We start from the raw sequence: 26,333 nt of genomic DNA on the forward strand, positions 1-26,333 counted from the left end.
CCTTACTCTTGTCCTCAGCAGTATCTACCCTGAAACTACAGGATTAAGAGATGCCTTCAAAGCTGCCATCAAGATATTAAAATTTTACCTTTTAAAATTTCTGAGCTTGGCATTCATGGCCTTAAGTTTCTCATTTGCTCTCTGTATTCATTCTGAGGCTTCAGGGCAGTTAGCTGGAACCACAGTCTTCAAAATCACTATTATTTGCCATGGCCTTGCATTCCACCTGCACTTCATCCCATGCCAACACTGGCGTTTATTGAAACAATCATAATGTCACCACAGGCTGTATATGGTCACAGTTCCATTTCCCATCAGTATTTGCTACATAGATAGGGGAGCAATCCAATCTCAGAATCTCATTTTTGTGGTTCTGTTTCAATTACTCAATTTAAGAAGGAAGCGTGTCTAGGAGGGTGGAGAGGGACAACGCAGGGTCAGTGCATCTTAGATCCCAGAGGGATTGTAGACTTGATGGAGGGAGGAAGCCCAAAAAATTGAGCATGGCATAGGAGATTAGAATGCTTGAAATTCAGATTACAGAGAGTTTGTATTATTGTTGATAATGGTAATATTCACTAATGCAACTTAAAAGCAGTGTCATTTCATTCAATAGAAAATAACTATAAAGTAAGTATAATGTAAATGAAACATTATTGAATACAAATTAGTTCCACTGAATGCCAAATGGAGTTTGAGCTTTGAGTTATGTTTGTAAAAATTTTATAACCTTATTATCTGAGGCTTTGTTCTTGCCATGATATTACTGGGTATATATCCAAAGGATTATAAATCATTCTACTATAAAGACACATACACATTTATGTTTATTGCAGCACTATTCACAGTAGCAAAGACTTGGAACCATCCCAAATGCCTGTCACTGATAGACTAGATAAAGAAAATGTGGCACATATATACCATGGAATACTATGCAGCCTTAGAAAATAATGAGTTCATATCTTTTGCAGGGACATGGATGAAGCTGGAAATCATCCTTCTCAGAAAACTAACACAGAAACAGAAAACCAAACACCACGTGTTCTCACTCATAAGTGGGAGTTGAACAATGAGAACACATGGACACAGGGAGGGGAATATCACACAGAAGGGCCTGTCAGGGATTGAGGGATAAGGGGAGGGAGAGCATTAGGACAAATACCTAATGCACGCGGGGCTTAAAACCTAGATGATGGGTTGATGGGTGCAGCAAACCAGCATAGCATATATATACCTATGTAGCAAACGTGCACGTTCTGCATGTGTATCCCAGAACTTAAAGTATAATAAATTTTAAAATATACTAAAGGGTGATTGTAAATGGAGCAACTTTTTCACTGTAACACGATGTGATTTTGTGCTGTCTCTCCCTACCACTAAAAGGCATCTCTTATACCCATGATAGACATGTCATGTTGTAGAAAATCTGCCCTAGCTTGCAAATGGGTTCAATATGGTGAACCCATTATCCTGTGGACAACAGGAAGCCACAGTTGTATCTTTTGTTCACTTCCTTCTTACCCCCACATCCTTCACCAAAAAATAAAACATTTACAGATCTGGTCACAGTGTCTCTCAATTTGCATACCAATGAACTTTAAGAAATACTTAGATAAAAGTGACTGGCATAAATGAAGCATTTCAGAGATGATATATACATTCTGTCCTCCTAACCTTAAATTTAGAATATACTTTTGCTGGCAATGACTTCCACACAAATTCAACAAAAATATCCATCTTTGTTTTTCTAAGTTGTGATTCTGTAAGTGTAAAACATTCTAATATTTACTTATATTTTAATTGATTAGCTTACATGAACTATTCAGTCAGCTTGAATAATGAAAATTTTCTATTTTCTATGAGTTTTTAGCCATTTTGTTTGTAACCTGTTTCCAATAAATATCCAACTCTTGAAAAAGGAATGTTTAATTTTAAAAAAGGTATTGATTAGTTTTCTCCCATTTTTTCTAATTGTAGTTTGTAAAAGAATCCCACCATTCCAGATTACAAAATAAAAATGTTATGAGTCTTTAAATTTATAAGAAATGGATTTACCAAACAACCAAATTGGAGACTCTTCAGCAATTACTTTTTCATATTTCATGGAAACACAAAGATGCATATATACTCACACAGAATAAGACTTAGAATAACAAATTTTTGCCTGACTCAGATGGATTTATCAAATTTCCCCATTTTGCCAGAAGACATTGCTTATTTTTAACAACTTTTATAAATAAGCTAATATATACAGTAGCAAGGTTAAGATAGTTTTTAATGTAGTAAAACAATCACATCAAAATGAAAATCTAGTCGAGAAGATTTTTCTTAAAACAGAAGGGTCATTTGGAAAATAAAAATTTTTCATGCTTTACCAGAGTACTTCAAACTTATCAGGGGTTATGGGAATCCAAATACCCAACTTCAGAGTCAGAACTTTGTACACCCTGAAGTGTCATAAAGCATCAGCCTAATTTTTGTAATACTTTTCTAGCAGGGTGAGATTATTATTTTTTTAATTCGGCACATAATTGTTTTGTCTTTTACCTAATTATCTCTTTGAAATATTCTATGAAAATACATCTGACTATGAAAACACATCTTTTTTTTGTTCTGATTGTGTATAAGAAAAAAGGAGAAAGAAAACAAATGTCATTATTAAATTCACTCTCTCTCTCTCTACTTTCTTCTTTTATTTAGTTTTTAGTCGTGAAGTATTATTTACATACAGAAAAGTATGTAGCAAATTGTGCAGCTCAATGAATACCAGCAATAATCTACCTGTATAATTGCCACCTAGGAAAACATAAGACATTACCAGGGACCCAGCCCTCATTGCCTTTCCCTCTTGCCAAAGGGAGAGTGAAAAATGATTGAGAAAAAGGCAATGAGGGTTGGGTCCTTGGTAATGTTCTATCTTTTCCTAGGTCAGCACTGCTATTCATGTTGCTTGTTGTTGAACAAGTAATATACAGTGTAAATTATTTTACCCGCCATTAGGTTTGTAAAATCCATTAATGGTGTTGTGTATAAGTAAGATTTGCTTGTTTTTGTAGTTGTGCAATATTTTATTGTTTGTGTTCAAAGAATAACAGATGAATGACATTTAACAGAGTTGGATTGAGCAAAGAACGATTCAGGAATAGAGGAGCCCGCTCAAATCAGATAGGTTCAGAGTAACTGGGGGCTGTGACAAGACTAGATAATATTTATGAACAGAAAGAAGAAAGTGACATACAGAAAATGGAAGTGAAGTACAGAAACAGCTGGATTGATTACAGCTCAACATTTGCCTTATTTGAACACAGTTTGAACAGTTGGTCACCTATAGTTGGCTGAAACTCTGTGTTTGGTACAAGAGGAGGTTACAGTCTGTTTATATATCCAGCTAGGTCACACTTCACTATGCATGAAGAAATCTTAAGGCCAAACTTAAAATATGTAAAGAGGTATCCAGTCTACTTTCAAAGTATGTTTGGGACGTTTTCAGTTTAGACTGTTAGGACAATGCTGTTACAAACATTACTCTTGGTACGTAATTCATCTAGTGGGTATGCACCTAAAGGGTAAATTGCTGGATTCTAAGATATTCATACATTAGTTTTCAGAGATTGTTTATCAAAATGATTGACTGAACCAATTTACAATCCCAACAACAGGGTACAAGCATTCTGATAGTTCCGTTTCCTTGCCAATACTTACTACTGTATATCTTTTTATTTTAATCATTCTGAGGGCTGTGGTGTGGTATATTTTATTTTGTATTTCCCTAAGAGTTAATGAGATTGCTACTTTTTCATATATTTATTGGTCAGTGGTTATCTTCTTTTATGAAACCTCTTATCCATTTTTCTGATTGTCATTTCCTTTATTCTTACCAATTTATAGTAGTTAGTATTCGTTGATGATTTTTTGTTAGTTATATGTATTATGAATCTCTTCTACTGTGGCTTGTCTTTTCACTCTCTTCATGGTATCTTTTTAAGTACGAAGTATTATTGCAGTCAAATTGTCAATCTTTTCTTTTGTGCTAACGCATTTTGTGCTGTGTTTAAGAAATCCTTTCTGCCCAAACTTGTAGATATATTCTCCTATATAATTTTCTAGCTTTATTGTTTACCTTTTATAATTATATCTATAAGCTGCTTGGTATTGATTTTTGTGTATAGTATGAGTTAGGAGACAGGTTTCATTATTTTTCATACATATGTCTAATTGACCTAGAACTACTTAATGAAAAGACCTCCCTTTCATTATAGTACATACTTTAGTGCCAGCTGGGTATAAATCAAGTGCCCACGTATGCATGGATAACTTTCATTGATTTATTTGGTTTATCCTTGTACAAGTAACCAACCGTCTTAATTACTATATTAATCTATAGTCATCAAGATTCAGTTTTTTTCTTCTTCCTGAAGAGTATCTTGGCAATTTTTGTCCTTTTGCAACTTGATATACACTTTACATTCAGCATCATGCACATGCACTTGTGCACACACACATTCACACAACCTGGGATTTTTAATTGGAAATTCACTGACTGCATCTATAGATCAATTTGAGGAGAATTGATATCTTTATAGTATTAAATATCTTAATCAGTGAACATGTTATATCTTCATTTATTGAATTTTCCTTTATTTTACTCGAAAATAGTTTTGCAGTTTTTCATGTAGCGATCTCTCATATCTTTAAATGAGTTTATTCCTAGTTATTTGATCATCTAATGCTGTTGGAAATGACATCTGTTTTTTAATTCTATCTTGTAATTGTCGCTGTTATATACAAATATAATCAATTTTTAAACATTGATTCTGTAACATAGTAAGCTGGTAACTAATTTGTTAATTTTAGTAATTTACCATTTGTTCTCTTGGATTTTCTACATACATATTTATATCATGTCTAATCCATAACTTGTTTCATTCTTTCCAATTCTTAACTACAATTTATTGGACTATGAAGTCTAGCATAACCCCAATTCAATAAAAATGTTACCAATTTGCATTCTTTAAGGCAGTCAAAATTTTTAGTTTATTAGTATGTATGATACGTGATACTGATTTTCTTAAAGTACTCTTTGTAAAAATAAGAAACAATTTTTGAAGTTTCTAGTTTGCTGCATTATTTCTAGGTTTGTTTTGTTTTTGTTTTTCTAAGACTGGATGTTGAACTTTATCTGTACCTTTTCTTCATCTGCCAAGATGATCACATAATTTTTCTCTTTTAGTGCTAATGTAGTGAATTACAATGATTGATTTTTGAATGCCAAGCCAATTTTGCCTTCATATAATAAACCCAATTTTTTTTATGCAATTCTCTATTTGCTAATTGATTTATCTTTTGCATCTACAATCATGTGAGATTAGCCTGTAATTTCCTTTCCTTGGAATAATTTTGTCAGGTTTTGTTATCAAAATTGTGCTTTCTTTATAAAATGGATTGAATAGTGTCTTGTTTTTCTCTAACTTCAGGAAGGATTTGTGTACAAGTAAAGTTAATTACTCCCTCATATATTTGGTAGATTTTGTTAGTAAGGCCACCAGCCTTGCATATTGTGGTGGGTAAGTTTTAATTCTAGATTGAAGTCCTTGATAGTTACAAAGCCATTCAAATATTCTATTTCTTGGGGGAGAAACTTTTCCAGAAATTTGCCCATATTATCTTAATTTTCAAACATATTGGCATAAACTTGTATGTAAGTTATCCTTCTGTTAACATCTGTAGCAATGTACTTTTTCAATTTCTGTAATATTTTTGAGCCTTCACTTATTTTCCTTATAAGTTTCAACAGCTTTTTCAGTCTTTTTAAAGGACCAAACTTCTGTCAGATCAACCTTTTTAATTATATTTCTTGTCTATTTTGTTAATTTTTGCTCTTAATCATTTTATTGCCTGTATTTGTTCAAATTTAATTTGCTGATTTTTTTTAACATCTTAAAATTGATGAGTAGCTCAGGCTTCTTTTCTTATATATTACAGGCTATGAATTTCCCTCAGTACAATTTAGCTGCATCCATAAACTATCAAAACTTGTGAAATTTTGATATGGAATATACTTATTATCATCCTGTTCAAAGTACTTTTTATTTCTCTGGTGATTTTCCTTGACCCATGACTTAATTTCTCATCATTTGGGAATTTTCTTGTTGTGTCAGGCCCACCCTCATTCAGCAAGCCCTGGACCCCGATTTTGTTACCACCTAACCATCTAATGCTTTTAAAGTATTCCCTCCCGGTTGTTAGTTTCTCAGCTTTCTGTTTTTAAATTGGCATATGCCCCTCAAGGAAAAGCATTTCCAAATATGAGGCTATTTTTCTCACCAGGGCTCTGGGCCTGTGAATTTTTACTGTCTCTTTAGCTCTGCAAACACATTATATGTTCAATTTCTCTAGTTGTTGTCAGTGGGAGGATTGTTCTGAATGGCTTCGTCCCCCATTACCAAAATTAGAAGTCAAGATTCCCATTACTTTTAATATTTGATTCCTAAGTGTAGTTATCCAAGAACATTTTATTTGGATTCTACAAGAATATTTGAGCTCCTCAAGTTGCAATTTTTATAACATGGATGAAAAAACTCAAGTGTTCTTTTATGTGGGTGATAAAGAGAAATGAACCTCCAATTAGCCTATTCATTCATAAATTTATTGTTCTATTTTTGTTATATATATTAACATCTTTCAGTCTTCAGCTATCATCTTGTTCACATTTTATTATTATTTTTTCAATTAGCTATTTTGACCAGAAAAATCCTCATATGAATGTAAAAATAAATATTTTATTTTGCTTTTACCTTTCAAAAGCTGAGTAAATATTTCTTTTGCTTTGAAGAAGAAAGTATCTAAAATGCATTGTAACTTCTTTTGAAAAATGTGTTCCAGATATCAGAGGTTAGCCTGTTCTGAATACATTACATCAGGAGAATCGCTTAGAACATAACCAAAGGGTGTACATTTAAAATTTAGATATATTACATAGTAAGAACTAGTGCTTGTCATTAAAAATATGCCTGATATTATAGTAAATTGAATCCTGTTAAGTCATTCACATATCGATAGAACTACATGACGGTAGTATATCTCTTTGATATACTAAAAAATAACACAGACTCGGTGGCTTAACAATGGAACTTCATTTCCTCAAAGGTTTAGAGGCTGGAAGTCTAAGATCAGAGTGTCAGCAGGTTTGGTGCTTCCTGAGGCCTCTCTCCTTGTCCTGCAGATGGTCACCTTCTTGCTGTGTCCTCACATGGCCTTTCTTCTGTGCATGTGCATCCCTAGTGTCTCCTCCTCTTCTTATAAGGACACCAGTCATATCAGATTAGAAGTCCATGCTTACAATCTCACTTTACCTTAATCACTTATTTAATGGCTCTATCTCCAAATAACAATCACACTGTGGTTTAGGGTTTCAGGACATGAATTTGGGAGAGACACAATTCAGTCCATAACACAGCACATATTTATTCAAAAACCATTACACACTTAATATGGGACAGGGACTATTCCTATATGAAAAATTACAAGGGATAGAAATGAACAGAAATATGTAAAGCATAATAAGTTATAATTTTTTTAAAGATAAAGGAATCAGCAGTATAGGTTGTGGGGAGTTATTTTAGATAGACTAGTGATCAAAGATTTTTATGAAGAGATATCCTGTGAGCAGAAACCTGAAAAAATTGAATGAAGACAGAATTTATGAATTAAAGAGGAGACAATTTCAGGCCTAACCAATTGCAAACACAAGGACTCTGGGACAAATATCATCATTGCTCTATAGAGGAAATTTCAAGAAAGCCATTGATAGAATGGTGAGAAATAAACTCAATGACCTAAGATCATTATACATAGAGCCTTGTAAGCCTTGGTAGAGATTTTTTTTTTTTTAAAAGTACTGGGAAGCCACTGGAAGCTTTGATCAGGGGAATACCGTTGATCTGATTTTCATTTATAAGACCATCATGGTAATAGACTTAGGAGTGGTACTCTCTAGAATGTAAATAAACAGGGAAACCACATAAGTAGTTCAGTAGTAGAGTCAAAGATGTCATCTTTGAATTGGGTGTCAGCAGTAGACAGGATGAGATGAGGTAGGATTTGGGATGTAATTTGAATGTAAAGATGACAGGACTGGCTATTGAAGAAGATGTTTGAAAATTCCTGGTTTTGGTCTGAGAAACAAAGTAAATAATGGTGCTATTCCCTGACCTGGTATGGACTGGCTTGAAGGAGAGATAATTTGGGAATAAAATAAAAACAGTTCTGTTTTAGATGTCATAAGTTAGAGATGTATATTGGATTCCTAGTGAGACTCATGTAGGCTTTTATCTATAGCTCTCTAGAGAGAGTCAGGGTAGGGGGCTAGAAATATAGATTCCAGTGTTACCAGAGTATACTGTAGGTCATATTCAAAGTCAGGGGACTCGAGATTATCCAGGGTGGGACTATGGACAGAGAACAGAAGCAGTCTAAGTACAGAGCCCAAGAATACTCCAACATTTAAAAGATAGAGAAGAGGATTCTGCAACAAGATTATAAGAGTAGGAAATTAATTAAAAGTAGAACAAAGCAAGTATATGTTACTGAAGCCAACACTAATATGTGTGATCCTACGATAATTAACAAACTGTGTTTCTAGATAATATAACAAAAAATAATCCTCTCAATATTATTTATTTAACTAGAAATCTGAAAATTTGCATTATATATAGGCATAGCAGAATTAATATCACCTAATGAATAATCAAGCCTTTGAAAGAAAGCATATACCTGTGATTGTAATAAAAGGGTACTTAATTACAGGATTGAACAGGAAGGAGGAAGAACTATCATTTAAACATGTTATACTAACTATTTATCATGCTTCTTTTGGCTGGGTCTCTCATAATCTCATAAAAGAGAATTAAATATGGAGTGATGAAAATATAGAGATCTATGTTGATGTTAAGCAGAATAATTTCTCACTACTTGAAAGTTAATTTGGTGTTGAATATAGATGACTTCAGACTCTCAATAAATACATAGTTGATGTTCTTTTCATCTCTTTGCTTCTTTCTACAGGTGGGGAGGTCCCGTATACGACTCTGGCTACCCGAATGATGATGGGGGCTTGGTGGCTATTTGCTTTGATTGTTATCTCATCTTACACGGCAAATCTTGCTGCTTTCCTCACTATCACACGCATTGAAAGTTCCATCCAGTAAGTAGACAATATTTCCATTAGCCACAAAGCATGAGAAATGATAGGAGTGGCCAAAGCTATCTAAGAATAAGTATATAGTGTCTTATAATAAATTTACAACTTCCCTTTGAGTAAAGAATCAATTTTGTGTTACTGCAGAGCATCACTGGTTAGTCCAAGTCCTGAAAATGCAGTATTGGTAGAGCATTTTTTATAAAATAAAATTTTGGCTACAATTTAAATGTTGCTTCCCACATTTTCCTGGAAGGATAACACATCTTCAGAATTTTAATGTCCACAAAGAGTGACTATGTATGACTAACATTGTGAAAAGGAAAAAAAAAAAGAGTCATACTTAAAAGAAAAACTTTGCCTTGAGTCTGTCCCATTATGTACTGTCAGAATAAATAGTTGAATAGATATGGATATTTGAGAGCTAGATTGATGATTGGGGTTGGGGAATAGCAATCAACAGAAAATCTAGTATTCCAGTAACCACATTCTGTTTTTCTTTTCATTACCTTATACTTCGTGTGGTCCTTATCGCTGCTGTTTACTAGCTGCAGTTGAATGATAGGAAATAGACGTTAACTATGGTGCACTTATTTAAATCCTAAAAGTTACCTAAGCCAGTGTCTCAATTCACAAATGCCATTTCCCTGAACCCTTAGAGCCCGAGGGCCTTTTATCACCACCATAGCCAGCTTTGCTTTTGTGGCTCCATGCTATAATATCACACCACAATATAATTTCTGCCTTATTAGAACATAATATCCTAAATATTGTTTTAAAAAAATTTTCCTGAACATGTTTTATTCATCCCAAAACAAGATAGCTTGAATTTTCCTAAAGTTGAACACTCATTTCTCAAAAAGCTGGCAATTCAATATCAGAATAATTAGATATGTCAGGGAATTCATTAGGAATGTAACTTGTTTGGAAAAGAAAATATGAGTAGTATTTTTTCTAAAAAAAAGAATGTAAATTATATTCATTAGTAGCCATAAAACTTTTACAGCATAATATCAAAAAATAAGATTAAGAATTAATTATCTATAAATAAGGGTATTTTTTTCAATTTTCTCATTATACAAATTGAAACTCCCATATAAAACTAGTAATGCTAACAGGTAGTCAATTATTTTATCCATTCATAAAAATGATGTTTCTAGTTTCTCTCATCAAATCATGCTGCTCAAGTTGTTTTCCAATTATTCCTCTGATGCAGAACCTTTATATTCCCCCAACTTACTGTCTGTGTAACCAGGTCTGTGTGTAACCTAAATTACAAATCATACAGAGTGAAACTTATACCACGTTGGAAAGCTTAAACTGGTGACCCCATAAGCATCATACTGTAACCAATATGAAAATGATTACAACAGCCCAGCCAAAAGATCAATGAAATGATTAAAATTATGAAAATAATAATAAAAATTTATTGATCACTTACAAAATGCCAGATTTTGTGATGAGTGTTTTATATGCATTAGCTCATTTAAAACTTATAATCATCTTCATAAATATATACTATCAATAACTCATTTTATAAATGACAAAACTAAAGTTGAGAGGATAAGTAACTCACCAAAGTCTGCAGCTAGTAACTGACTGAGTAAAGACCAACCTTAAATCTGGTTCCTGAGCCTACATTCTAACGCATCATGTTAGTTCCCATACCATACTTGAACCTGAATTTCTATGTGGACCTTAGTTTTTAGAGAACACAAGAAAAAACTTGTCATATCATTTTTTATCGCTAAGGGATGTAAAGGATGAAATTCTCCAAATCCTCAACTGGTCTGAGGAAATAGAGCCTCAAAAGTTAGGTGACTTGTGTTGTAGGCATGTAGGCATATATCCCAACATGAACTAATTACATCTATGATTGGTATCTACCATTCAGGGTAAGACTTTGGCAAATCCAATCAATAGAAGTCATTTTAAGAAAAATAGTTTGTCAAATAAAAATCAGATATATTTAAGATATACAATGTGATGACTCAGTATACATGTCCATTGTGAAATAATTACCACAGTCAAATGCATCACTCATGCTGTGCATTAGATTGCCACAACTTGTTCATCTTCTAACTGAAAGTTTGTACCCTTTGACCAATGTCTCCCCATTTTCCCTATACTCTAGCTCCTAGCAACCACCATTCTACTCCTCTTTCCAAGAGTTTGACTTTTCTAGAGTCTACAGATAACTGATATCATATAATATCTGTCTTTCTGTGTTTGGCTTATTTCACCTAGTGTAACATACTCCAAGTTCATCCATGTTGTTGCAAATGGCAAATAGCAAAATAGTTTTAAAACATGAAAATGGAGTATTTTATTTCATTAATATATTTCTTAACAATTAGGTTGAACATGTCATATTTTGGGCATCCTTAAAGCTAAAATTCTATGTAGTTCACATCTGACTTTATTTTTAAATAAATAAATCATGAAAACTTTAATGAAATAACTGATCCTATACAATAAACAACAACTATCATAAAAGCAGACAAAAAATTATGGTTAACATTGACTGAGAATTTATAATGAGCCAGAAGTTAAGTACATTACATGTATTATCTCACTTCTTCCACAGAATAACCTTAATAATACAAGTACTCCTCTTATTGCCATTTTATGAATGAAGAAACAGAGTTTTGGAAGATAATGCTTAAGATTACACACTCAATAAGTGTCAGAGTTGAGAGTCCAACCCACATCAATCAGTTACCAATCCATGGCCTTACCTGTTGAATTCTTTTTTTTTTTTTTTTTTTTTTAATCTAGTGGTGTTTCCTTGAATTTACTTGATCTGATATTTCTCTGAGGTTGCATACATTGTGGTGTCTGTAAATTTAACTTATTTAGTTATTGCTAACTTTGCCAGCACCAGTTTTTATCTAAAATTTCATGCAATAGCAGTGAGAACAGAAGCCCGTCTCAAATTTTTACATCCATAGGTTTATCTAAAAGTAAAACCTAATGGAAAAAGATTGTAATTTCACATGATGTTTCCCTCAAGTGTAGTTCTACTACCCAAAGTAACTGAGCATTCATTTTTTAAAAAATTATTCCTTTCCAATGCCAGCTGGCATTATTAAAAGTCATCGGTGGGTATAATAAATCTCTACTTCCTTCTAGTATTACCACTGCACCAATTTTGGAAGGAGAGAAGCAGAGCCAAATAAGTTAAAAGAAGCCAGATTTCCTCCCCAAATTTAAAGATATCTTCTAATTTCATGCCTCAACAGTGTTGGTAAACATAATTGCCTGCAGTGTTTACTTAGAAACGTTCAAAGTTTCATTTGTAACTAATGCCAAAGTTTCTTGGAAAACTCTATATCTAATTTTTCTTAGAAGAGACAACCTTTTTTTCACAGTACCATTCAATAGTCATGCTTCTTAACCATTTATATTAATAATATTTGCTCATCACTAAATGAAGCTGCAGTGCATGTTAATACACTTTTTCCAGCCCAATTTTCCTGTGCCATTGGCAAACACATACCAACGATAGCTTCTTTCTAAAATTCAGTGTTGCTTCTTCAGTCTGCGATGGGCAGAGGTGGTTAAAGGAATGTCAGTGAAGAGGAGAGAGAGAGACCAGGCAGCAGGAGGGAGAGAAATCAGCTGTTTTGAATTGATGGTTGGCAGAAAGTCTTGCAGTTTGATAGGAGAAATCAAATAGATTTATTTTGGAAAAGTTGAATAATTTCATAAAATTTTGCCTTATTTTCAAAATCAGATATCTATGGGGCATCTACTCTAACTGGCACTTGTTTAATGAAAGTTTTGGAAGGAAGTTTTCCCTGGAAAAGATAACCCATAAGTTTAATTTCATATCTCTTCAATGATGGGGGCAGCACAACATAACCGTGTTCCGTGGTTTAATATGATGTAATGTGACAGAGTATGACACAGTTCAGTTTTTAAAGGGGAAAAAATGCCATTTCCACAAGACTCTCATGAAAATTTGGACCTTTTCATTCCCATTGAGAGGTGACAACATATATTTAATTGTTTTCAAACACCTAGAAAATGGAATGTATTTTTTTGTCTTGATAACTAGACTAAGAGTGGCAATGGTGAAATGGAACATGTGAAGCTTTGAAGGTACTTCAGCGTAAGCACTGGGTAATAGCATCATCAACATTAATTGTTTACCTTTAGTATAATATTACTTTCAAAAAGCTACCTAGTTCACATTAATAGCTTCAGAATCAGATTGGTCTTTGGTGATGAAACTTGAGTTTTTTCATTCCCAGAAGCTGCAAGTAAACTTGGATTTACTTAAAGGGATCCCAACATCCTACTGTATTTTTATGTTAATGCTTTCATTCTCCATAATGCTTAATGTTGGAGTAAAGAAAATATTGAAAAATTGCTTCCACTGAATCAAACTAATCTGAGATAACATTGCTTTCCAAATTGACACAGAAAGAGATTTATAAATATTCTGTTAATAAAGAAGTCCCCTTTTACCCTATCGTATCAGTAACAGGATTTTTGCCCTCACTTTGGTCTACATTTTGAAAAGGAAATAATTATTGAGCAATTTTTTTCTAAGTGTTCACAGGTGAGTACGATCCAATTGTGCTTAGAAATATAAGTATCACCAAATTTTGGTACTAAAGCCTGGGGACAGAGAGAATGGTAGCAAGTGACAGATGCTCTGTAAAGAAAATAAAGGTGGGACTAAATAGTCGAGGTCATGGTGAGACTTGTTAAGGAATTTGAAATTTTTCCTGGAGGAAATGGAGGGTGACATTATTGTAGAAAGACAGCTTTATCTGTGGAGAGGAGGACATGTGGGAGGGAGAAACTGTAGAAGTGTGTGGGAGGTCATTAAAGGTATCTAATGCATGTCTATTTACGGCAATTAACTAGCATATCTCTACTTGACACTAGTATGTCTCTACTTTTTTCAAGGGCTACTTAATTTGAGAATACTTAGAGGATTAAAGGTAACTTAGAAATTTGGCTCAAGAAACTTTGTTTCTTGGCTAACATTTACATTTGTAGTGGATGTAAGGATATTGCCTCAGTTAATTTTAAGATATTTAAAGAGAGGATGTTGTTTACTACATTGTAGTTAACCAAGCAAAAGACAGTGACTACTGAGGAAATTCTAGAAATGACTCTGGTTAGGTTGCTCTTCATATGCAATTTTACAGAAAAGTTGCATCTCAAGGTCTACTATTCTTGGGCCCCATCCTGCCTCTCACTTTTAGATTTGAGCCAACAAAAAAGAAGTTAGATTTATTTTTATGCAAGTTTGAATGCATTTTTTTCCTGATTGTAAAAGTAAAACAAGACCGTTTTGAGAAAATAGGTAAGTACAGTAAGATTTTGAAAGACAAAGTGTTAATAATCCATAAACTGTCGTAGAGCAGTAAGTTCTCTCTCTCTCTCTCTCTCTCTCTCTCTCTCTGTGTGTGTGTGTGTGTGTATACATATATATATATATATATATATATATTTTTTTTTTTTTTTGAGATGGAGTTTCACTCTTGTTGCCCAGGCTGGAGTGCAATGGCGCGATCTTGGCTTACTGCAACCTCCACCTCCTGGGTTCGAGTGATTCTCCTGCCTCAGCTTCCTGAGTAGCTGAGATCACAGTCTCCCACCACAAAGTCCAGCTAGTTTTTTGCATTTTTTGTAGAGACAGGGTTTCACTATGTTGACCAGGCTGATCTTGAACTCCTGACCGCGGGTGATCCATCCACCTCGGCCTCCCAAAGTGCTTGAGCCACCGCACCTGGCCCAGTTCTGTTAATATTTGAACAAACTTTCTTATGATTTTTTTATTTTGCAGTTATTATATATGCACAGGAAGTTTCAAAATATATAGTACAGAGTGATGTCATGTTCTCTTCTCTCTGTTTCCCCCAATTTTTGCTTATTAACTGATAGTACTACGAAATCAAAACCAGGAAATTGACATTGGTACAATGTGTACAAATAGTTCTGCACCATTTTATTATATATGTAGACTCCTGTAACCACCACAATCAAGATACAGAACTATTCCATCACAGCAAAGATCTCTCTCATTTACCCCTTTATAGTCACTTGCACGCTTTCTTACCAACCCCAAACCCTGGTAACTACTACTGTGTTCTCCCTTTCTCTAATTTTTTCGTTTCAAGAGTGTGATATAGGTTGAATCATAGAGTATGTGGCCTTTTGAAAATGGCTTTCTTATTGACTCAGCATAATATCCTTGAGATCTACCCAAGTTGTTGTATGTAATAGTTCATTGCTTTTTATTGCTGAGTAGCAGTCCATGTTATGGATGTACCACAGTTGGTTTAGCAATTTGCTTATTGAATGACGTTTTTATTGTTTCAAGTTTTGGGCTATTACATATAAAGTTGCTAAGAACATTTATGTGACAGCTTTCTGTGGATTTTTCATTTGTTTGTTTGTTTCTCTGGCATAAATGTCCAGGAACACAATTGCCATGTCATGTGGTAAGTGTATGTTTGGTTTTTAAGAAACTGTAATTTCCAGAGTGGCTGTACCACTTTGTATTTCTACCTGCATAGTATGAGAGATCAAAGATGTCTACATCTGTGCCAGCATTTGGTGGTATCACTATTTTTTTTAAGCTATGCTGATAGGTATGTGGTGATGTCTCATTGTGGTTTTAATTTGCATTTTCTTATTGTGTAGTGGTATTAAACATCTTTTCATGGGCTTATTTTTAACCCTTATTGTCTTCCATAAAAGACGTTTTCATGCTTGTTGCCTGTTTTCTAATTGGGTTGTTTGTTTACTATTAAGAGTGCTTCACATAGTTCACACACAAAGGCTTTGTCATATAGGTGGTTTGCAAATACTTTCTCCTGGTCTGTAGTAGCTTGTCTTTTCATCCTCTTTACAAGGTTCATCATAGAACAAAAGTTTTAAAAGTTGATGAAGTTCAATTTATCATTTTTTTTTTCATTTTATGGATTGTGCTTTTGGTTTCATGTCTGGGACTTTTCAATAAGTTCTAGATTCTTAAGATTTTCTCCTATTTCTTCTAGAAGTTTCATAATTTTGGCCAGGTGCAGTGGCTCATGCCTGTAATCCCAGCACTTTGGGAGGCCTGGCGGGCAGATCACGAGGTCAGGAGTTTGAGACCAGCCTGGCCAACATGTGAAACCCTGTCTCTACTAAAAATACAAAAAATTAGCCTGGCATGGTGGTGTGCATCTGTAATCCCAGCTATTCAGGAGGCTGAGGCAGGAGAATTGTTTGAACCTGGAAGGCAGAGGCTGCAGTGAGCCAAGATCACGCCACTGTACTCCAGCCTGGGTGACAGATTGAGACACTGTCTCAAAAAAAAAAAAAAAAGAAGTTTTGTTGTTTTACATTACACATTTAAATATTTAATCCACTTTGAGTTAATTTTGTATAAAGTGTAAGGTTTAGGTTTAATTTTTGACTGTGGATATTCAGATGCTCAAGCAGCATTGCTGAAAAGACTGTCTTTTCTTCATTGGATTGTTTTGCACCTTTGTAAAAAAAATATAATAATTTGTTGGTCATACTATGTGAGACTGTTTCTGTGTTCCTTTCTTGTTTCATTAATCTAGGTTGAGTGTCCTTCTGCCAGTAATGCGGTTTTGATTCCTGTATCTTGAAATTGAGTAGAGTGATCTTTTCCACCTAGTATTTTTTTCAGAATCATTTTAGGTATTCTAGTTTCTTCATCTTTTTATTATAAATTATAGAATAATCTTATCTATATCTACAAAACATATTGCTGAAATTTTGAAGAAATTGCATTACATCAATTGGAGAGAGAATTCACATCTTTAATATGCTGAGTCTTCCAATCGATAAACATATTATGTCTCTCTCTGCTTTGATTTATCAGCGTTTTATAATTTTCATTGTACAAGTCTTATACATGTTTTGTTAGATTTATACCTAGGTATTTCTTTTTCTCGAGTAATTGTAAATGTTACTGGTATCTCAATCCATTTGTGCTGCCACAACAAAATACCTAGGACTGAGTAATTTATAAAGAATAGAAATTTATTTCCTCACAGTTCTGGATGCTGGGAAGTCCAATTATCAAGGTGCCAGCAGGTTCAGAGTCTGGTGAGGGCCAGGTTTCTGCTTCCAACGTGGTACCTTAACTGCTGTGCTGTGTCCTCACATGACAGAAAGGACGGAAAGTCAATAGGGGCTAAACTCATTCCGTCAGACTTTTTTATAAGGAACTAATCCCAGCCGTGATAGCAGAGCCTTCATGGCCTAATTGTCTCCTAAAGGTCCGACTTTAATATTGTTGAGCTGGGGATTAAGTTTCAATATGAATTCTGGAAGGGACATAAGTATTAAAATCATAGCAATTGAATTTTTAATTTTGGTTTTCACATATTCATTACTAGGATACAGAAATACAATTGTTTTTTGTCTGCTGATTTTATCCTGTAATCTTGCTAAGCTCATTTATTAGTTCTAGGAGTTTCCGGGAGATTCTTTGGGATTTTCTAGGTACACTTTATGCCATTTACAAAATCAGGTGGTTGTATCCTTTTTCTTTCTCATCTCTATACCTTTCATTTTCTATTTTGCTTTTTCTTTGCTGGCTAGAACTTCCATTTGTCAAATTAAGAATAGTGAGAGTGAACATCTCTGCTTTGTTCCTGATCTTGCTGGAAAAGCATTCAGTCTTTCACTGTTAGGTGTGACATTATCTGCAAAGAGTTTTTTATTGTAAACATTATTTTTCAACTTAAGGAAGTTCTATTCCTAATTTTCCATGTGTTTTTCATCATGAATAGGTGTTGGACTTTGACAAATGCTTTTATTTTTTATTGATTGGTATGCTTGGGTGATTTTTCTTTATTAGCTCATTTAGTGGATTACATCCTTTGTTTAAAAAACTATTTTTAAAATAAGGTAGAGGCTAACTATATTCCCCTCTTCTATTTCTTCTCCATCTTTTTCTCCAAGTCTTGATTTTCTTCCCTTTATTGATATGAGTCAATAAAAGATCATGACTGTCCCTGCCTGCTGCTTCACATCTTATTTTCTTTTCCCTTACCTTAACTATCGCTCCTCTCTCTCCATCCTCTTCCCATTGCAGTTTATCCACTGGAGTGTGGAGTCCAGACTGTTACCTTTTTCCATCCTCAAAATTGGCTTAAAAAACTTTATTACTTCATCCAGTCAAGATGACTGCAGCTCCATTAGCAAAGCATATTGAGCCCTTCTGGTCCATCCACATTTCTGTCCAGTGGCACCAATGAATTCTCACACTTTTTCATGCTTCAGTCAAACCAGACTCACGGGACTGCATGCCCCTCTGGAAGTTTACATGCTCTTCTCTCTCCCTGAAGTGCCTCAAAACCCCCTTCTCCTCTGGTATCTTTTATTTTTCCAGTTATAATTAGTCATTACTACACATATACCTTCTCTTTGAGATTTTAAATTCTTCAAAAGCAAAGAATAGGTTATATTCATCTTGGTACTGCTAGAGTGCCTGTCAGAGTACCTGGCAATAGTATGAATAAAAGCAGGTAACATTTCTTGAGTGCTTGCTGTGTGACAGCTAGTTTTCTAAATACTTTGCAAGGGTTTTCTCATTTAGTCTTCATAATAGCCCCATGAGAGATACGTTATTATCATCTCTATTTTGTAAATGATGAAGCTAAAAGCTAGTAAACCCAGGCAATCTAGCATTAGAACTTCTTACCAGGGGACCATACCGTTTGCCAATTACGAATACAATAAACCTTTCTTTATGAAATAAATGAATAAATGACACCCATAAGGGTGACTATAACTTTCTTAGAAAATAAAGAAAGCTTTGTAGGAAAGAATTAATGGCAGCAGTAAGTTAATTCCAGGTATTTCTAAGTTATGTGGTATCCAAAACATAGTAATGGGAGACTAGATTCAAACAAATCTGCATTCAAATTATTTGACACTTAATAGCTCAATGATCTTGTCAGGATTCCATAATTATTATAAGCCTTATTTTCCCTAACAGTAAAAAAGGGGATAGATTCAATGTCATTAATTTAGTGTAAAGATTAATTAAAAAAAAGAAAAGCCAAAAGGCATGATTAGCACAGCTCCTGGACATCCCCTGTCTCACGTTTGCTTCCATTCTTCTACGTGTTCTGCAGGCACTCACGTAGATTCCTTGGACTGTCTTTCTCTCTGCCCCATTTTTCATGGTGCTTTTATCATTTTGTCCATAATTCTATGCATTAATTGTTCCTCTGACCAAATTCACCTAAACCTCAAAGTTCCTTGCTGATGCAGCTTCTGTTTCTGACACAGTTGTCACCACCCTACCTATGGTCTGTTTTGCTGAGAGTTGTCTTTCTGCCCTGCTACTTAATCCTCTCATTCCCCCAAAGGTAAAAGCAAAACAAATAAACAAAAATCTGACGCTTCTGCAAGCATTATCTGAATTTAGGCATAAATAAGGACTTGGAAGAATGATTCACTATGTTATGTCACCTTAGCTAGTAACTAACTAGTACTGAAGCCAGGTTGCTACTGATAAAGACTGGCAAGAACCCTGGGTCAGGATACATATTTGCCAGGCAAGTTTTCTCTCCTAACTTATCTTTACTTACCCCTCTCATAATACAGCTTTCAAAATCCACTTATTCTATATAGCCTTGCCACATATCATAACTAAATTTAATGTCTCCCTTTTTTGAACCACTTCACATCTACCTCACTTACACCTGTATTGGAATATTATTCTACTTGTTTTACTTCCCTATTAAAATACATATTCTTGAGGGTTGTTTTATCACCTTTGCACCAGTTCAGTGCCTTATGCAGTGTATTGCGTGAGTACTTAGTTGGTTACAAGTAAATATTCACTCACTGAGTGAACCAGAAAGAAATTTTTTAGATTCTGACCTGAGAGTATGAAACTCCATGACTTGTATGTGTAACCCACTAAAAAAATTATATAGAACTATGAAAGACATGTCTCTGTCCGGTTATTCAAGGATAAGAGAAGAAACCCAAAATGGTATGCTCTCTAAATATTCTTTGTGTCACCCACTCACGCTTCAGACTTCCAGTAGGAGCCTTTTTTTATAGCTCTCAATGGGGAATTGGATACTTTATTAGGAGCAGCCAAAATCAAGGTGGATGAAGTGGGCAAGACCTGGCTTATACTGCCTTTATGTTTCATTTTAATACAGAATTGTATAGGCTTAGCTCCAGAACACACAAGCGCTGCAGCAGAGGAAGACATTCGTCTCCTTACTCTGTATCATTAGTGCTGAAATGGCTTGCTTGTCCTAGCACTTAAGTACTACAGTGATGGATGTTTTCCAAACATACAGCCATCTAGATGTCATAGACAGAATTTTGTCTTTCTTTTGGAAAAAAATTAAAACTTCTTAGAAGTATATTGGTCTTTCGAAGCCACTCTTCAGTGTGCATTTAATTAAAAGTTGTCTCACACTTCGTCTGTGGCTCCCAGGAACGGGGCTATATCAACATTTCCATAGACCCTGTTTACACTGAGCTTACCAGGACAAAAACTTTGGCAATTTAATAATCTTCCACAGTTTCTAAGATGATCTTCTTCTGAACAAGCAGAATCAGTCTAGACAAATCAAATCCTTCTCTGTTTCTCTCTCTTCCCAATCTTGTTCCTTAAAGCCTAGAAACCTGTTAAGTACGGTACTCAAAAGTACGGTACTCAAATGAAGTTTTACCTAATTAATATATATTATATTTTTCATTTATTGTCCAGAATGACTAAATAGCATACACCAAGCATAGGGTTTTTTTTTTTTTAAACATATCTATAAGTTTGTGGTAGATAGAATTTATTTATTCAGCAGACTTCAGTGAGGAAGGAAAATAACAAGAAATGAAAAAGAGGAATTTATATTCTCGAGTACTGTACTTAACAGGTTTCTAGGCTTTAAGGAACAAGATTGGGAAGACAGAGAAACAGAGAAGGATTTGATTTGTCTAGATTGATTCTGCTTGTTCAGAAGAAGATCATCTTAGAAACTGTGGAAGACATATGAGTGCTCAAACAACGTCTGGAGGACATAGTTTGAGTATGGAGCATGCTTTTGTGAAATTACTGGGGGAAGAGTAGTGATGAAAATCAGCAAGACTGGAGTTGCCAAGCAAGGCTGTTTGGCAGAAGAATACTATTAAAGGAGACTGAAGACAGGTTCAAGTCTCTTTTCTCCTACTAAAAAATAAGGCTAATTTTAAAAACACTCTGCACTTCAGTTTTTTGTCTTTAAAAAAAGTGATCCAATTCTTTGCTCACTGCACAAATATTTGTTCCACGGGTCGAATAATGTTATTTTCCATGTCTCTTCAGCCATAGAATTCTATATCAACTATACCAATGAGGTAACTTACTAAACAAGGTCTGAGATAAAACTGATACTCATGAAAACCTGAACAACAGATATCTTAAGTTGAAAGGGAAACCTGAAAAAAAAAAACTTTTTTTTGTCATATCTTCTTATTTTCTTTTTCTGTTTCTCTATTTGCAGTCTCACCTTTGTTTCCCTGGCCTCTCCGTCATGCCAGTGATCTTGGTGTGCTGACCTCCACACTCTATACTAAGCACCTGTTTGGCCCCATAAGTTATCTGATGCTCTTAGTTCCTCCACAGCTCCTGTCATCTAAATATATTCAATTTATTTTAATGGCTTTCTCCTCCACTTCTACACACACTCACTCACACACACACATGCACACACACGCACATGCATGTGCACACACACACACACACACACCTGCTACAGGCCCCATTTCTCAAGCCCTTATACTAAGGAGGGATGAGGCTAAATAAAAGCCAGATACCCTAGCTAATGGCAAGTGGTGAGGAAGGTGAGGAATAAGGTCTAAAGCTGGCTAGCTGGGCTGGATTTATTCAGATGATGATTATCATTTTCTTAGAGGGATGCTACAGAGTTCTCAAGATTTGCTGTTGACTTGGGGGTGGGGAGCACATTTGCAGAACAGTTTGGGCATTTATAATCACAAAGTAACAGTTAATAAGACCTGGCTCTAAGACATCAAGATATGCATTTAATACCAACTTTCATTGAAATTCCTCAAAAAGGAAATATCACTTACTTGAGAATAGAGGATAATTTATCTGAATCATTCTAAGAATAAAAATAAAGAAATTATTTTGAGAAATTCACAGACCTACTAGACTGAGAAGAGGAATGTATCTTTCGCATTTGGAAAATGTTAAGTTATCAATAGAAATTGGTCCCTGTTCTGTGTTATGAAGAGCCAGGATTTTTGGTTTCAGTCATGTTCATTGGACACTTCACTGAAACTTTGGCCTTCTACCTTACTTTGACAATAATGTTTCACTGTGTCTTTAAATAGGCTATTAAATTAGCTTACACGTATTCATGGTAACTTATTTCTCCTAGTCTTTTATTTCCCACTATGAAATTTTTGATAGTATGATTAATGTTTTTGAGCTCCTCAAAAGATCTTATAGAGGAAAAAATACAAATTATTATTGATTCCTCATTTGAATATACACTGTATTTTATTTGGGTCATTGTTTCATGTAGCATTATTATATATTATTGTTTCAGAGCTTGTTAGTAGGCCATATGCAAGGTAGTGATCAATGGTTCAATGTCAGCCTTGGAGGGTATATTGAATAATTTTTTTCCATAAGTCAGCATTAGTCTTGATTCTAATTAACATTTTCAGTGTTGATTTGAAGTATGGAATAGGGAGTAAGTTTATTAAATATGCAGATTACTCTGTATTGAGTAGGGGTGCTTATTGACTACAACTACACTGTAGGAATGTATAAGGACCTTGACAAATTAAACAAGGTGATTAGAGTACAATGAAGTTTAATAGGGCAAATAGGTGATAATTCGCTCAGAGATGGGAAAAACAATCTGTGTGCGTATATTTGTGTATGTCTATGATAGTTTCAGCTTAAACCATCTGTCAATTATAAATTTGCAATTGGCATTAATGTTCATTTTAAAATCATTAAATCATTAAAATGATCAGAGTCACCTAGCAGCATGTAAGTTGTTTAAGCCTTTTAAAGACTACCATGACCTACTTAGAAGGTTCACAAATTATACAAAAACTATAATACAAGAGAAAAAAAGGCTTAGTTTATAACAGCATAAAAAATGGAAGTAATATATCTTATGGATAACAACTAGAAGATTTTAGTATTTAATTTGACAAAGAGAAGGCTAAAGGAGGAAAATGAAAAAGAAGTGTTTTATTTCATACAGAAAAATTGTACTAGAGGTAGTATGTAGGTATTGTCCATTTTCATTGAGAACAAAATAGTGTTTTCTGTGAAACATGAGATTTTGGAGCTAAACACAAGGACTCCCTTGTGTTAAGTTTTCTAAGTCACTAGATTTTCATATAAAAAAACATGAAGTCAGTTTTAGAGGCTGGCTCATGTGCCTTAAGATAGCTAATCATATTATGTAATGCCTCTGGTAACTCTTTAAACTCTCTGATATTATGATTTGAACGTTTTTGTTAACATCATTTAAAAATCTGATTCTTCCAGAGAAATTAATGGGAATTAGTGAAGTTCTTCCTGAATTTTCAGGGATACAGGAATATGAATATCCCCTATTTCACTATTGAAGTCTATTGCATTATTCAAGGGTATCATCTTAACATAAATTTTACAATCAGCCTGTAATCAATGGTAATGTAGTAAAATGCTGGCCATGAAATTTAAGATAATTTCATATTTCTTCTTAGTGTCTTGAGGTAAGTAAGTATTGCAGCTTTTTCATGATATGTAAAAAAGAAGCTATACATGCTTTATACCATGCACAGGAAAACTGCAGGGTAATTGAACATACAGAATACTAGGACCATTGATGGTGAAGTTTTACTTAATTAATATATATTATATTTTCCATTTATGTGTCATACACATATATTAAATATAATATATCTAAAATAGTCTTTCATGATATATATGTGTATATATATGTATATGTACCAAATATTTGTTTGTTAACTAATAGCCATTTAGAATAGAGAAAAGTGTCATAAATGATACTTCTGTCAACACTGTCAGAGTTTTGAGGTTTGTGTTAGAAAAATACAGTGTCTGCCACATTTCAGGATTCATGATGTGACACAATTAATTTCTAGCTTGTAATGTGGGTCAAGAAGTCAGACAACACTTTGGGAGGCCGAGGCGGGTGGATCACGAGGTCAAGAGATCGAGACCATCCCGGTCAACATGGTGAAACCCCGTCTCTACTAAAAATACAAAAAATTAGCTGGGCACGGTGGTGCGTGCCTGTAATCCCAGCTACTCAGGAGGCTGAGGCAGGAGAATTGCCTGAACCCAGGAGGCGGAGGTTGCAGTGAGCCGAGATCGCGCCATTGCACTCCAGCCTGGGTAACAACAGCGAAACTCCGTCTCCAAAAAAAAAAAGAAATCAGACAAGTCAGCCAGATTTTCAGATGACTGTTCTCTTGCATTTGTATAACACCATCATTTTGGAGAGAGTTTAACAATCATCTTTAATGGCCATAGCCAACTATGGTAGGAAATGCAGCATTTCTGTCTTCCTTTAGATTCTCTAAAATGACCTGCCATGTTCACAAGTCTGAACTATTAAGTTTGTATGGAAAGTCCAGATCTTTTTAAATGCAAGAGGATGTTCCCCTAAGTAGTCCATGACGTCCACCTTTCCCAAGGGTATTTACTTTACATATACTTACAATTTTACCTATGACCATCCTGTCTCTACCATATGGGTAGAGGTGACCCAGACTCCTTTTGAGGGGAGAGAGTGCAGAAAATCTTCCCAAGTCTGTCAGGAAAGACTTCAGTGTCATCTGCTGGGCTGTAATCCCCGCACCTTGTAATCCCCGCACCTTGTAATCCAATATACCACAGGAGGACCATGTTCTGAAAGGTAGAGGTGCCCTTCTCATGATATTGCTGCATACTTTTTCTAGACCAAGCACACTTTACATTCTGGTGGCTATGTAAACAGCTCTAAAAAATAAAAAATGAAATAGGCATTCTAAAGGAGTTCAAAGCAGAATGACCTGAAGCTGTCTTTTATATAATGTATTCTGTTGTGTCACATGAGGAAGGTCAGGGGGAAGATGAAAGATTCAGGACAGGAGTGGGGAGAGAGACAGAATGAAGGGACTAGAAAAGGCTACATCATTTAGACCTTATTTGAATATTACACATGGACATGCTCATCTTGTGACCCTCTTTGTTGCTCTGTGGCACCTCTTATAAAACACCCTCTCCATCTAGAATGATGCTTCATTTGAGAAATCCTCTCAGTTTCCAAAAATGGAGTCCTAACTCTCTACCTTGACTGGTATCATTCTACCTCATTGGCCTCAGACCTCACCTTGCTCCTCCAAAGGCTTCTGCTATGTTGAGGAGGAGAAGACTCTGGCACCATAAGAGGAAGGAAGACACAGGCACTTTGGTGCTGGTACATTCTCTCCATTAGAGATTGCTGTCTCTGGGTTCTGCCTGAATTACTCCATACCATGAGGAATATCTCTAGGCTGTACAATCTAATCTTCTATGAGAGATCCCTATGTCTTCCATTAACATGACCTTCACATTAATCTTTTTAAAAGTAAAAACCTAGTGCTAATAGGCTAAAAACTCTCCTGAGCCTGCTTTCATTAAATAAGGATACCCCTTCAGGCACTAAAAATAGATTTCACTGAACTCTTAATTATGGACCAAACCATCTGAAAAACATCAGGAGTCCTTTTTTATCCCCCCATACACTCTTGATATCTTTATATTTCATCACACTTTGCAAGCTTGTGTCTGAGGTAATTAAGAAAACTTTACTAAGAACAAGGAGCTACTAAGATAGGAACGTGGCTTCTCAAAGAATAGGTGGCCATTGGCTATGCCACATATAGGAAGATGGAATAAGCCTTCCACCTTCCATAGAACATACATACCCTCCTTCCTCCTCTTTATCTAAATATTCAAACAGGAAAAAAAATCCCCTGTAATAATTCTCAACATTATCAAAGGTGACTGTCCTCTCCTTGTTCTGCTGCATATCTCTTCTTTGTCTACTAAAATCATGAATTCTTTTATATATTTATAAGCATTTCAATTAACAGAGGTGCTTAAGCAATTTTTTTCACCATT

General features: G+C 34.7%; 1 protein-coding gene across 3 annotated transcripts in view; it reads left to right on the forward strand.

The window, feature by feature from the left end:
* The window catches only part of GRID2 (glutamate ionotropic receptor delta type subunit 2), a 1,513,083-nt gene that overhangs the window by 1,191,543 nt on the left and 295,207 nt on the right, over nt 1–26,333 (forward strand). For all 3 annotated transcript variants that reach the window (XM_012437707.2, XM_012437708.2, XM_064369254.1), the window contains exon 12: nt 9,064–9,202. In XM_012437707.2, coding sequence (XP_012293130.1) covers nt 9,064–9,202 — 139 coding nt within the window. The remainder of the gene's footprint in view (nt 1–9,063; nt 9,203–26,333) is intronic.

This window comes from Aotus nancymaae, unplaced genomic scaffold (assembly GCF_030222135.1).
Source record: "Aotus nancymaae isolate 86718 unplaced genomic scaffold, 86718_ANA_hifiasm-v0.15.2.pri h1tg000006l, whole genome shotgun sequence".
Taxonomy (NCBI): Eukaryota; Metazoa; Chordata; class Mammalia; order Primates; family Aotidae; genus Aotus; species Aotus nancymaae.